Here is a 13,241-nt window from a genome sequence, read left to right on the forward strand (position 1 = left end):
GCAGAACCAAGAGAATATTGTACACAGTAACAGCAACATTGTGTGATGATGATTGGCTCTTCTCAGCAATCAATGGTTCAAGACAATGCTACAAGACTTATGGTGGAAAATGCTCTCCACATTCAGGAAAAGAACTATGGCATATGAATGCAGACCAAAGCTTACTCTTTTCACTTTTTTGTTGCTTTTTTTGTTATTGTTCTTGTTTATTTTTTCTTGTGTTTTTCCCCTTTTGTTCTGATTAATGTGGAAATATATTTAACATGATTGTAATGTATCACTATATCAAATTGCTTACTGGCTTCAGGAAGGGAGGGTGGGACTAGTTGAGAAAAATAAAAATAAATCAAATTAAAAAAACAAACAAACAAAAGAATTATATCTCTCCCAAAAGGCCAGAAAGAAAAGAGCATGAGAAATGAGTCAGGAAATTTGGGTTCAAATCCTACCTTTGATACATGTGACCCTGGGTAAGTCACTTAATTTCCATTTCCCCAGGTAACTCTCTAAAGTGATCAATTATAGAAGAGTTGCTGCTCAATGTGTATTGGAGTCCAGAGTCCCCCATACCAGTGAATTACAGGTCTGGACAAAAAAGGAAAAAGATAACAATCTGTAGTGCCTATTTCCTAAATTGTCTCTTCCATTTGTCAATGAGTTCCTTGGGAGCAGGGACTATCTTTTGCTTTTCTTTATATCTCTAGCATTTGATATATCGTAGGAGCTCAGTAAACATTTACTGACCGACTGCTTCCTGAAGCTATTGTTAGGATCAAATATCATGAGGTATGTAAAGTACTTTGTTAACCTTAAAATCTTTCATTAATATTCAAAAGAAATATGAACGGGTTATTATTTGGCTATATGAAAAACAGAATCCTGGGGATGTGGAAGGTGGAGAGGAGGACTGAGAGAATTCCATACATCTTAAGGAACTTTACCACCACATTCCAACCTTACTGCAGGGATACGGTTCCATTTCAAAATTTCCTTTGTTCCCATCATATGACTGAGATTTCCTCTATTAAAAAAAAATCTCCAAACTTCTCCAACGATTTGGAATTTTATTCCATCCATATACATGCATAGTAACAACATTTGTTGAGAAATCATTTCTATCAGAAGTAGAACATTATCTTTGTGATCACCAGGTGCAGTATTGCTACTCATATTTAAATAGATCTTATATATGAATTAAATTCATACTTGCAGCATTGAGTTTAGGGTTTCAATTTCGACTGTGCCTTTCAAAAGATAAAACTGATTAATACATCCTCATTACTTACAATACTGCTTCCAGTAATTTTGTTCATTCTTTATAAAGTATTGCATTTAACAGCAAAGGTTTAAAAATTGAGACAGAGATGCATCAGTGAAAGAAAATACAAGTACTATACAAGAAAAAAATTGCCATCTTCATTTAACGTACATGTTTAAGATTAAGAAAATGGACGGAAACATACTGCTACATACAAATGCAAAGCCTAATGACTAAGGGATTGTATCTGCTAAAATATAAAGTGCAAAACGGAGCCTGGTCATTTAAGAATTGAAATCTTAAGGCGAACTTTACAGCGTGTGTATTGAAAATGTCCTTGCAAGTTATATTTTAGCATATACATATATCTGCAACAGCATATAAGAAAAAAATCAGGATACACAAGTGCTTTTGAAGCTATTTCTAAAATGCTTTTTTTCTGTATTGTTTGTGACTATTTTTCTTTAAAACCTACTATACAGTGCAAACCATATATGCTACACAAGAACTATACAATAACATTACAAATGACTTTAATATAAAGTTTTTAAATAAAAATAACATAACCACAGCTATGAATACTGCTGGTAAAATAAATTAATATTTTTTGAAAATGGCACCAATAATACACTTTACTAATGGACTGTAATGAAATTACACCTTAAGTCTCCAACTCAGCCATAACGAGTTATCTCCTGATTGCCCAGAGAGCATTCAAGCAGCTTTGCTTGGAATGCATGGAACAAGATACTAAACACTGGTACCGAGGGTGACTGACGGGTTTGTATGTTGGTTGGGGTTTTGGTTTTTGTTTTTCATTTGACATGTTCTGCTGCATGTGATGAGCAATAAAACTTCTTGTGAGTGATAAAGTTTGAAAGGTTGTTGAATTGGATGTCACACAGACGGCAGTATTTTCCACTGGTAGGAGCCTGGGTGGAGCCATTCACACCTTTTGCTATACTAGACAGCTGTTCCTCTGCAGAGGGAATTGCGGGAGACACATTTTCATTTGCAGCTAATGGGTTCTCAGAGATCCAAGATGGAGACTTGTGCCCATCTTCATGCTGAGGATTCTGGGAAATGTTCTCTTGCTGTGTGTTGGTAGCAGGCCTTTCGTCTTGTTTCAGGCCACCATTCACTATTACCATGCCTCTGTTTTTGGGTAACAATGGCAGAGACTCTTTCTTCTGACCGGCACACCCATTTGAGGGGGCCTGGCCTTTGGGTGACTCACTCTCTGCATTTGTGCTTTGATCTATGTCAGTGTTATGAATGACCAGAGAACCAGAAATATAATCGGTTGGCTTTATTCCGTAATATGGAGAAAGCTGGTCTGCTCCTTTAGCTTTCTTTATTGCTCCGGGGTAAAGGCATTGTGGGAGAAACAAATGTTTGTTTTCTTCTTTTGTTGCAATAAGCTGAGCAGCTTCACTAAAGACTTTCAGTCCTTGCAGAGTTGCTAAGTGGGATGAAAATAGGTTTCCATTGGGAGAAGGCTGCTTCAAGTTTCCATTTTTCTCACATTTTATTATACTTCTTTCAAAGCTGACATCGGGGCTGTTCCGTTCACTTTCTGGATTTGGAAACGCTTTGCCATCCAGTTGTCCAAGGTCATTACGCTGATGTGCAGTGACAGGGCAAAAATTCTGCTTGTGGGCCAGGTAGTTCTCGACCTTATTGAAACTGATCTTGCAAACAGTGCACTCATGGTAATCCAACAGTCTTTTTGGAGACGTGGACGTCCTCTCAGACTGAGATAAACACTTTTTGCTGAGATCGATGGGTACATCCATCTCCAAACAGGACACACTGGGATGAGTTGTATCACACTTGGATACCGGAACACATTTGTTGATTGAGAGAGATGTTTCCAGATGTTTTGAGACTATTCCTGGGAAGATATCACATCTCGGGTGGTAACATTCTCCCAGTCCTTCTGTGGACTCTTGAGTAGATGTACAAGGATTATTGAGGTTGGCTACTTCCAGGAAACGCTGCTGGACGAGTTGGGGCCTTGGCTCCTGTTCAGGGAGGCACATCTCATACATCTTCCTTCGCTTGCGGGTACGCATTGTTCTCTGCATAGCAGGCACTTTGTTGGAAGCAGACCTCTTTAAAGGAGGATCATGACGAGTTGCACAGTAATACTGTTTGTGAACCATATAGGTTTCATGTCGACTGAAGGTGATGTTGCAAGCATCACAGGTGGTCTTATTAGGATCGCTTTCCCCTTCCACTAAAGAAATGTTAGGGTTCTTTATGTCGGCAGGTTTCCCGTTGATTTTGTCATCGTTACTACTGGAAGCAGATAGCTTTTTAGCCTGTGCAGGGAAGTCCTTGTCATGACCTTTTCCGCTCGGCCCAATCAAATCTAAGACTGTGGAGGAATTGATACAGGATGTCTGCAGGAGCTGATTCTCAGGATCAGAAGGGTGAGGAGCTGTGTTAAGAAGGTTGATGGAGCTCTGGCCATTGTTAGGGCTTACAGCCTCTGGCATCTTTTCTGAAACACTGGGGAATTCAGGAGACTTGGCCATCTGCTGCCATCGGCTGCTGCAATAGTGCTTTTTGTGTACCAGGTAATTGTCCAGGTTGTTGAATGTTATGTTGCACTCAAAACAAGTGGCCCCCTTGGGCATTAGAGGACTGTAGATTACAGGAGGGTAACTGCTACTTCCATGCCTCAACCTCCTATGTACCAGTTCAGACATCTTGGCCAAGATCTCAGAAGCCTGAGGAACCACTGTGATATCCTGGGGAAAAGCAAACTGGGATAGAAAAGGGCCCATAGGGAAAGAGGGACCAATGCCAGGCTGAACTGGAGATGAGGCAAGTCTTGGGCTAGAAGGTTCAGACTTGATTTTTGTATAGGAAAAGCTTTGTTTATTGGCTGAAGGCTGTAGTTCTGGTCTCTGATTTGGGAGAAAAAGCTGATTCTTTTTCTCACACTTATCCAGCTCTGTGTCAGAGCTAGCATCTTTAGTCTGCATGCCCTTTTGGCTCTGGGGAAGTTCATTTCTAGTTAACAGCTCTGTGGCTGGCTGTATGTTGTCTTCATTTCCATTTGGGGAGTGTTCAATGTCACTTTCTCTTGGAAGTTTGTTGCCAGAAACGTGGACTTCTTGGTGCTGCAATAGTTCCCTCTGAGTCTGGAAGCCAAAGTGACAGTGGTTGCATCGGAAGGCAGCTTGAGTGAGATGGGAGAACAGGTGCTGGTGAAAATTGATCACAGAGTCAGCAGTGTAGTTACAAATGGTGCATTTTAGACTAGCACCAGGAGGGAGAAATTCTTCCATTTTCACACCTGTGGAGAAACAAAGGAGACTGCTAAGAACCAAAACTCTTGGTTTTAAATGACCATGGTTTATTCCAAGGAACTCAAGTATTTATTTGATTTATTAACTTGGCTGCTAAACTGGCCAAATTAACACAGATGACTTTTATTACCAAATTTTTTTTTCTTTTAAGAGAGCCATTATATGTGTAATAATGATGCCTCCACCATGATACCCAGGAAAGAGCAATAGTTGTAGAGCTAGAATACTTGGTTTCATATCCTAATTCTTGTCATTTACTACTGGTATGATCTGGGACAAGTCACTTAAGTTGTCTGAATCCCATTTTCTTCTATTGTAGAATGTGGAGGGTTGGAGAAGATGACCTCAAAGTCCAATGTCTCCTAAGAATCTATGAACTGTCATGGTAGCCTATATTTTTAGAATGCTTTTCTATTTTCAAAGTGCTTTCATATGCTTTATCTCTCATGGTCCTCATGATTATCCTATGACATAGTAGGGTAAGTAATATTATCCTAACTTAATAGAGAAGGAAACAGAAGCCCAGAGCATTTAAATAACTAGACTGGTACCATACAGCAAGCACAGAGTTCAAACCCAGGCCTCCTGACTTCTTGTTCAGTTTTCATTCAATCAGAACATGCTGCTTATCAGGAAAACTTCTATTATTTGAGCTTACAGATCAATTTTGATTACAATGTAGCAGTCTTCATGAAAATGTGTTCTTAAATCACTTTTAATGAAAAGAAATAATTTTAAACCAAAAGATGAAATCTCCAATGAGTGGATTCTAATGTGAATTAGAACTCCTTTGCAAAGCAAATCATTCTCCTCTATTCATATATTTTTTTTTCTGCTTCAGGGTGACTTAAAACAAGGTGCACATTCTTCAAGATGTTGTTGTTTTTGTTGTTGTTTGTCCTTCATTCTCAAAGAGAACCATGACCCTGGGGTGATGGCATGATTTGCACTGGGTTAGATTTAAGTGAAGGAGGGCTCTGCAAGGTCACCAACCTCACTCTCTCTTCCAGAGCCATATAGGTCCAGTGGTAAGATATACATCAGGACAACTGGAGGTGGCCCTGGATTTTTTTTAAGGCCATTGGGATTAAATGACTTGCCCAGGGTCACACAGTGTCTGAGGTGAGATTTGAAGTCAGGTCTTCCTAACTTCAGGGCCAGTGCTCTATGCACTACCTAGCTGCCCCAAATTTTTCAAGTAGAGTTCATTAAATATTCTTGTTCTTAATTTGCTAATTCAGTCTAACCTACTATAGGTTATCTTATTCATAGATTAGATGGGAATGGGCTTTAGGCCTCTCATTTTATAGATGGGAACACTGAGACCCAGAGAGATGAAATGTCTTAGCCAGGATGACAGATCTAAGAAGTATGTGAGGTAGGATTCAAATTTATTTCTTCTTGAATCCAAGTCCCATACACTATACACTACATCATGATGACTTTCATATAAGAAAGGCAAGAATGACATAGCTGAAGGTATGGAGTTCCTATAATTTCCTCTTTTATTTCCCACACCAAGGAAAAGTTATTCTTAGCCAACATAGTAATTTTTTCCAGTTTTCTCTCCACACAAAATAGTTATTATATAGCACATATGGTGCCTCCAGTACTATTCAGCCAGATTTGTGGTTTCCCATGCTCACCATCTGGGAAGGCCAACTTTCTCTGAACCCTCTATTTCACCAGATGAATAGACTCAGACTATGTGAAGGACCAAGGAGTAAGGTGAGTGGAAAGCAATTGAGTGGCTCCTACAACCACAAAACATCAATTTCCCCTCAACTACATGGGTGGGGGGTAACTTAAGGGAGGATCCTTCTATCCTCATAGACCCCTTGGCCCCATCATTAGGTATACAAAGAATAGAGAAAAAAAGGGGTCCTATTGACTTTGGAGTCATGCCTGGGAATAAAATGATCTCTGATGATGTTCCTGCCCTGACCAAGAGGATGTCTCTCAATTTATTTATATCTATATGCAAATCTATATCTATCTGTCTATCTGTCTGGATACACACACTCATTTCAGTGTAATCTACATAGTAAATCTTATTGAAGGAGCAATTGGTAATGGCGTATAGGGGTGGGGAAGAAAAATTTTGGGTTATAGACAGGCCTACCATGAAACTCTAAAGCCAATGGGATCTCCTATTACAAATGGATTCTAGAGAGAATGTTTACCTGTCCCAGTGAATAAGATTATGAAGTTTAAAACATTAGTGGCATCTAGGAAAATCAGCAGAGCATTGTGCTTGTCATCTGGAAGACCTGCGTTCAAATCCTGCCTCTGATACTAATTAGCTATGAAACCCTGGATTAATTACTTAACCTCTCTGGGCATCCATAAAATAAAGGGGTGGGACTCGATGACTTTTTTACAGCTCTAAACCTATGATACGATCACTACAATTGCCATGGATTAATGACACTGAAATTTTAATAATTCAATTATCGGCAGATGCCTTGGAAACCAAAGAAATTATTCAAATTGATACAGTAAAAGATGAAATCTAAAAACATAACAAATAATTTTGCTTTTCTTATGAGCCTAATTTTAGTAGACTAAAGAAATGATAGGCTTCACTTCTATGATTAAGTGCAGGATGAATCTGCTAAATAAACTACTTCAGTTTTCAAAGATTGACAGAGCCAGGAAGTAAATGAACTAAGGTCAGTATTAAGTCAATTCCACAATAGGCTACTCTAGATTCACCTTGAAGATGATTACATTTCACATCAATACAAGGATAAGGGTCTCCTGAAATGAAAAGTCTTTCCACTAATGGAAATCATGGCAAGATTTGAAAACATGTCTTCCTGACTCCAGTTCCCAGTACTCTATCCACCGCACCATGCTGCCTCTTCTATTTCATACATCAGGGAAAACAGGAGCATATGAGTTGTAGTGTAGGCACATACTTTGGGTAGAAAGTTGATTCAATGAGAACAGGGTATTAAGGCACTCTTGGTGCCTTAAAAAGAAAACTGGACTGAAAGAACTAGATTAGAACCCTAAAGGTTCCTAATGACCAGCTTTAATCTCTAAGAGAAGGGGAAGGGGAAACTTACCACTATGGGAATTTAGGTGCATTTCCAGGGCTCTGGCATTGGAAAAGCTTTTGGTGCACTGTGGGAAGGGGCAAGCACTGGATATCTGGTGAGGAGTATCTTCGTTCTCTTCTGTCATTGGGGGCCCATCTCTTTGCCTCCCACTGCAGTAGTACATGAGATGTGCTTGCAAATTCCGCTCACTTCGATACCAAATGCCACAGGATTTACAAGGGAATATGTCCTCTGAAAAGAGAAACATGAGTACATGTGAGCTGCAGTACATTTGGAGCCAATGATGAGCAGAGCTTTGTTAGTTTTCTTGTTCTCAGGCTCCTAAGGTCCAAACCAGAAAAGTAGCCAATGAGATGAATTACAAATATGAATGGGGCTCCAGAGAAACAAATACAATGAATGTCTATTAAGTACCTGCTGTAGGTAAAACATTTTTTCTAGATGCTGGGTAGGATATGATATTAAAGACAGTCCCTGTCCTCAAGGAGTCCATACAATAGCACAGGTAATATAGGGCCTGAAGTCAGGAAGACCTGAATTCAAATCCAGATTCAGATACTTCCTAGCTGAGTGACCCTGGGCAAGACACCTAACCTCTATTTGCTTCAATTTCCTCAACTATAAAAACAGGATAATTATATCACCCAGCTCACAGAGTTGTTGGGAGCATCAGATGAGATAATATTTGGAAAATGCATAGTATAGTATGTGGCACATAGTAGGTGCTCTATAAGTGTCAGCTGGTGTTATTATTATCAATTATTATTAAAAGATACCAACACAGATAATTATAATGTTGCATAAGTAACATCTTTTATGAAAGGCAATATGGAATAGTAAATAAAGAGATGGCCTCAAGGTCAGGATAATGTAGGTTGCAGACTTGTCTCTGACAGATACTGCTCATGTGATCCAGAGAAAGTCATTTAACTTCTCAATGCCTTAGACAACTCCCTACAAACTGTAAGTTACAGAGTATCTTCCATTGGTATTGATAGAGGGAGCCCTGTAAATTCTCTCTACCAATAAAATCATTAGTCTTATTTTTTAAATTATGCATAGATATGTTTGTATATAATATACATATATACATAGATATGATTGCATGCATATATTCATATATATTTATATCATCAGGGTAGAAAGAATTATGCAATTTCATTAATGTGGGGAACTAACAGAAACTCTCTAAGTAGACTGACTGGCAAACTTTCTCTGTCACTAAGAATCTTAGATCAAATGATATTCATTAATCAAACAAAATCATTTACTTTACATTTTAAGAGTCAAACAACTCTTTGTATGACAAAGGGAGGACTTAAGTAAATGTCTTCTTTAAAAAAAAAATTCTGAACTTAAACACTAACAATCCCTACCACTCAACCGCCAGCATTTCCATTTACTCATAAGAGATAGAGTGAGAGAGTTGTATATAAAATAATAAATCTCTATTACTTACTACTTTTCAAAAATACACATCTGCAATACATATATGTATATATGATGTTTATATAATATACACATGTATAATAAATTCCACGTTATTTTCAAAACTGTCCCATTATTCTCTCTCTATTTTCACTACAATATTTTGCTCACAAATCTTTCTTAATTAGCAAGCACTTATTAAGGCCATTGTATTTTCCTGGCGATGGACAAAATGCTGGGGATATAAATACAAAAAGAAAGACAAGAGATACATTGAATACATGCAAAGGATTTTGAGAAGCTCCACTAACAACCAGGGAAATCAGGAGAGACCCCTTCAAGGAAGTGTCTCTTAAGATCTTGAGGGCAGCTAGGGGTTCTAGGATGGAGCAGGGAGGAGGAAAGGCATTCCAGTCATGGGGGAGAGCCTTTATAAAAACATAAAAGTGAAAGATGCAATGCCTTATGTAGGAAATGTGCAATAGGCCATTGGCTGAAGCATAGAGTGCATGATGAGATTGAAAAAAAAGTTTGGGGAAAAAAAGACTGTCAAAACAGAGAAGCATGTGATTTATCATATAGGCAATAAGAAGAGTATTGAAAAAGGAACTGACATGGTATTATGATGTAATATTTCTTACAACGTGGCTGCTTTATCTTCACTTACCTTGACATAACTTCCAATACAATTGTGACTGAAATAATGCTGTGTACTGTATGTAATGATGTTGGTGAGTATTTATATAGCACTTTAAGGTTTCTAAGAACTTTTATAAATATTATCTCTGAACTGAGATCCTCCTTACTCTAGGCCTATCACTCTATCCACTGCACCACATAGTTCTTTTTCTCATGATGTACACATAAAAATTATGTGCTATATTCACAGACCAATTAACTGTGGTGAGAACAGAGATTCTCGAGAAAATTTTGTTTGTAGAGATTTTTTTTCTTAAATAAAAATAAAATTATGTATGAAATATAAATTAAGAAAACTTTCTGGATATCAAACTAGGCTTTGTTTTCTTTCTTTTCTTCAAAACCTTTCCAGTTCCCTTTTACTTTATGGATATTTCTAGGCTTCCCTGGGACCAACTTTTTTCAGTTCTGTCAATATATTTGAAGCCCCAAAGTACTCTGTGGTTAAATTAACCATATTTAAAGGGTCTTTAATTTTGCTAAGTAGGCTTGTAAAGAACACAAACAATTTACTCTGTGCTGTCTCATGTGCCACACATCTGCACTGGAAGAATTTTGGTGCCCTCCCCTTTTTTTCTCCTTTCTTCCCTTCCTTCCTTCCTTCCTTCCTTCCTTCCTTCCTTCCTTCCTTCCTTCCTTCCTTCCTTCCTTCCTTCCTTCCTTCCTTCCTTCCTTCCTTCCTTCCTTCCTCCCATCCTTCCTTTCTTCCTTCCTTCCTCCCATCCTTCCATCCTTAGATCCACTTCAGAGATGACCAAAATACAGGCAAAACCAAAGGAAAGTATACAGGTGGTTCATAATAATCCCAGAGCCTATGAGTTCACACAGCCTTACAGTGAGTTGGCCACACCTCAAACCCACCCCATCCATGCCCCCCTAAAAGAAGCTGCCCTCCTTAGCACTTACTATTGACAATAGCCGTAGGCAAAATAGATGCCATAGCAGCTTGTTGAGGGAGTAGTTGAATTGAATCCAGCAGCCGCGCAGGATACATCCCTTCTGTGAGTGTCATCTGACTGGCAGCTTGTAGCCTTGAGTCAAAATCTACCACAAAGGCAATTAGCTCCTCACCCTCAGAGATGGCCTTCGTGGTGGTGCACCAAAGCTGACCCCCTATTAAGAAGAAAAGAGAGAGAAAAATGAATTGACAATAGAATTTTCAAGCCTATTGTAGAGTAGATTAATGTCAATGCCATCTTCTTATGCATCTCATGTCAGTTTAAGGGTGGAGTGCTTAATCAAGGCAGCTGGTTATCCCTTACTCTTCCCTTGGGGAGGGAGCAGAACTCATTTCCTGGATTAGATGAAATATCCATCTATAATGACCAACAGTAAAGGAGGTCAAGAAAGGATATATAATCAATACCTCTGAGAGATCTATGTCAAAAGTTTGCCCTCTGTTCTTGTATCTCAACTAAATCATCACCTTATTATGGTTTAGTTGCTCAAAGGAAAAAAAAAACACATTACAGTGGGTTTAGCCTGGATACATTTTTTGCCCAAACATACATATTTCCTAAACACACATACACATGCATGTATTCACATATGTGTATATATATATATATATGTGTGTGTGTGTGTGTGTGTGTGTGCATGTATGTACATATTCTGATGATCCTTTTCCCATCACTTTTCCTTTAGTGTTAGAAATTGAAAGGTCATATGCACTATAGTTTTACTTTTCATCCTCTCAAAGTAGATTATTATTTAAAAAAGTTTGTATTGATACATTTTATTTTGATATCACATTCTTTCCTGATATGTCCCCACCTTTAAATTCTCCCTTTTAACAAAGAAAAAGTTAAGCAAAATTGATCAACAAAAGGACTATATATGACAGCATATCATAACATCCAAGGCCCATAGATTTAGATCTGAAAAGAACTTAGAGGTCATTTAGTCAAACTCCCTCATGAAACGTTGCAATAGTATTGGTACAATAGTATTGTATAATAGTATTCCATCACATTCATATGCCAAAATGTATAGCCATTCTCAAATTGATAGGCATACTTTTGTTTCTGAATCTTTACCACCACAAAAAGAGCTGCTATAAATATTTTTGTACAAGTGGGCCTTTTCCCTTTTCTTTTTATCTTTTTGGTGTATAGATGTAGTAGTAGTATCACTGGGTCAAAAGTTATGGACAGGGGGCAGGTGGGTGGTACAGTAGATAAAGCACTGGCCCTGGATTCAGGAGGACCTGAGTTCAAATCCGGCCTCAGACACTTGACACTTACTAGCTGGGTGACCCTGGGCTCTTTCCCAGTAGTTGGGATCTTTGAGTCACTATGGCTATTTATTTCTGTATATTGTATACTTATTCTATTCTGTTGGTTAACCACTCTATTTCTTATACAATAGCAAACTTTTTTGACTATTACCATTTTAGTATAATTTGAGATGTGGTACTGCTAGAACCCCTTCTTTCACAATTTTTATTGATTTCTTTGATCTTTTTGACACAATACTCACTTGCCTGCTGTCCCTTTCACACAGTGTTCCATCTCTCACTTTCCATTGGCTGCACTTCCCATTTTGTGTCTGCCCTCTGCCACTCAGGATCCCTGCCTCCCCATCACCTTCCACCCTTTACTAGGGCCTTTTCCTTCTATCTACTGTGTATGTACCTTGTAGATACCTGTATATGTCCATTTTGTCTCTCATATTAGAATCTAAACTTGTTGAGGGTAGGGACTATTTTTGCTTTCTCTTTGTATCTCTGGCACTTCAGAAAGTGCCTGACACTGTAAGCACTTAATAAACATTTGCTGATTAGTTGGTTGATCCTTACAATCACTGGATAGAGGAGGTAAGGCCAATATTATACTTTCCATTTTTACAGAAGAGGAAACTGAGGCTCAGAAAAGTTGTGATTTGTTCATGGCTAGTAAATAGCAAAGCCTGAATTTATTTTTATTTTATTTATTTATTTATTTTTGTGGGGCATTGAGGGTTAAGTGACTTGCCCAGGGTCACACAGCTAGTATGTGTCAAGTATCTGAGACCGGATTTGAACTCAGGTCCTCCTGAATCCAGGGCCAGTGCTTTATCCACTGCTCCACCTAGCTGCTCCCCCAAAACCTGGATTTTAATGCAGGTGTTCTGATTCGATGTCAAATGGATTTATTTTTATAGTACAAAGATACACACACAAGTGTGCACATGTGCACGCCCCTCAGCCTACAAAGCTAAATCCCGATATTCTCATAAGGTAGTTTTACTTTTCACGTGTTCACTACCAACTTTTGATGACTGATTTTTCTTATGTAATATTCCTTATAACATAATGACTGTTTTATCTTAGCTTCCACTGACAGAAATTGCTGGAAAGAAGATATGCAATAGATCTGTTTCAAAAAGGCTTATTTAAATAAAGGTTTGTTTAAAGGAAAAGAACCCTTTCTTCCAATGGTAAGAAAGATACACTGTGGCTCTGAGCAAGTGGTCACATGGCATGGATTAAAA

The 13,241-nt window shown here is 38.4% G+C and overlaps 1 protein-coding gene across 2 annotated transcripts in view; it reads right to left on the reverse strand.

The window, feature by feature from the left end:
- Positions 1 to 1,073: 1,073 nt before the first annotated feature.
- Positions 1,074 to 13,241, reverse strand: part of ZFPM2 (zinc finger protein, FOG family member 2) — a 594,441-nt gene continuing 582,273 nt past the window's right edge. For both annotated transcript variants that reach the window (XM_043979526.1, XM_043979525.1), the window contains 3 exons: positions 10,677 to 10,883; positions 7,650 to 7,874; positions 1,074 to 4,565 (listed from right to left, as the gene is read on the reverse strand). In XM_043979526.1, coding sequence (XP_043835461.1) covers positions 2,074 to 4,565; positions 7,650 to 7,874; positions 10,677 to 10,883 — 2,924 coding nt within the window. In that variant the 3' untranslated portion in view covers positions 1,074 to 2,073. The remainder of the gene's footprint in view (positions 4,566 to 7,649; positions 7,875 to 10,676; positions 10,884 to 13,241) is intronic.

This window comes from Dromiciops gliroides, chromosome 1 (genome assembly GCF_019393635.1).
Source record: "Dromiciops gliroides isolate mDroGli1 chromosome 1, mDroGli1.pri, whole genome shotgun sequence".
Classification (NCBI taxonomy): Eukaryota; Metazoa; Chordata; class Mammalia; order Microbiotheria; family Microbiotheriidae; genus Dromiciops; species Dromiciops gliroides.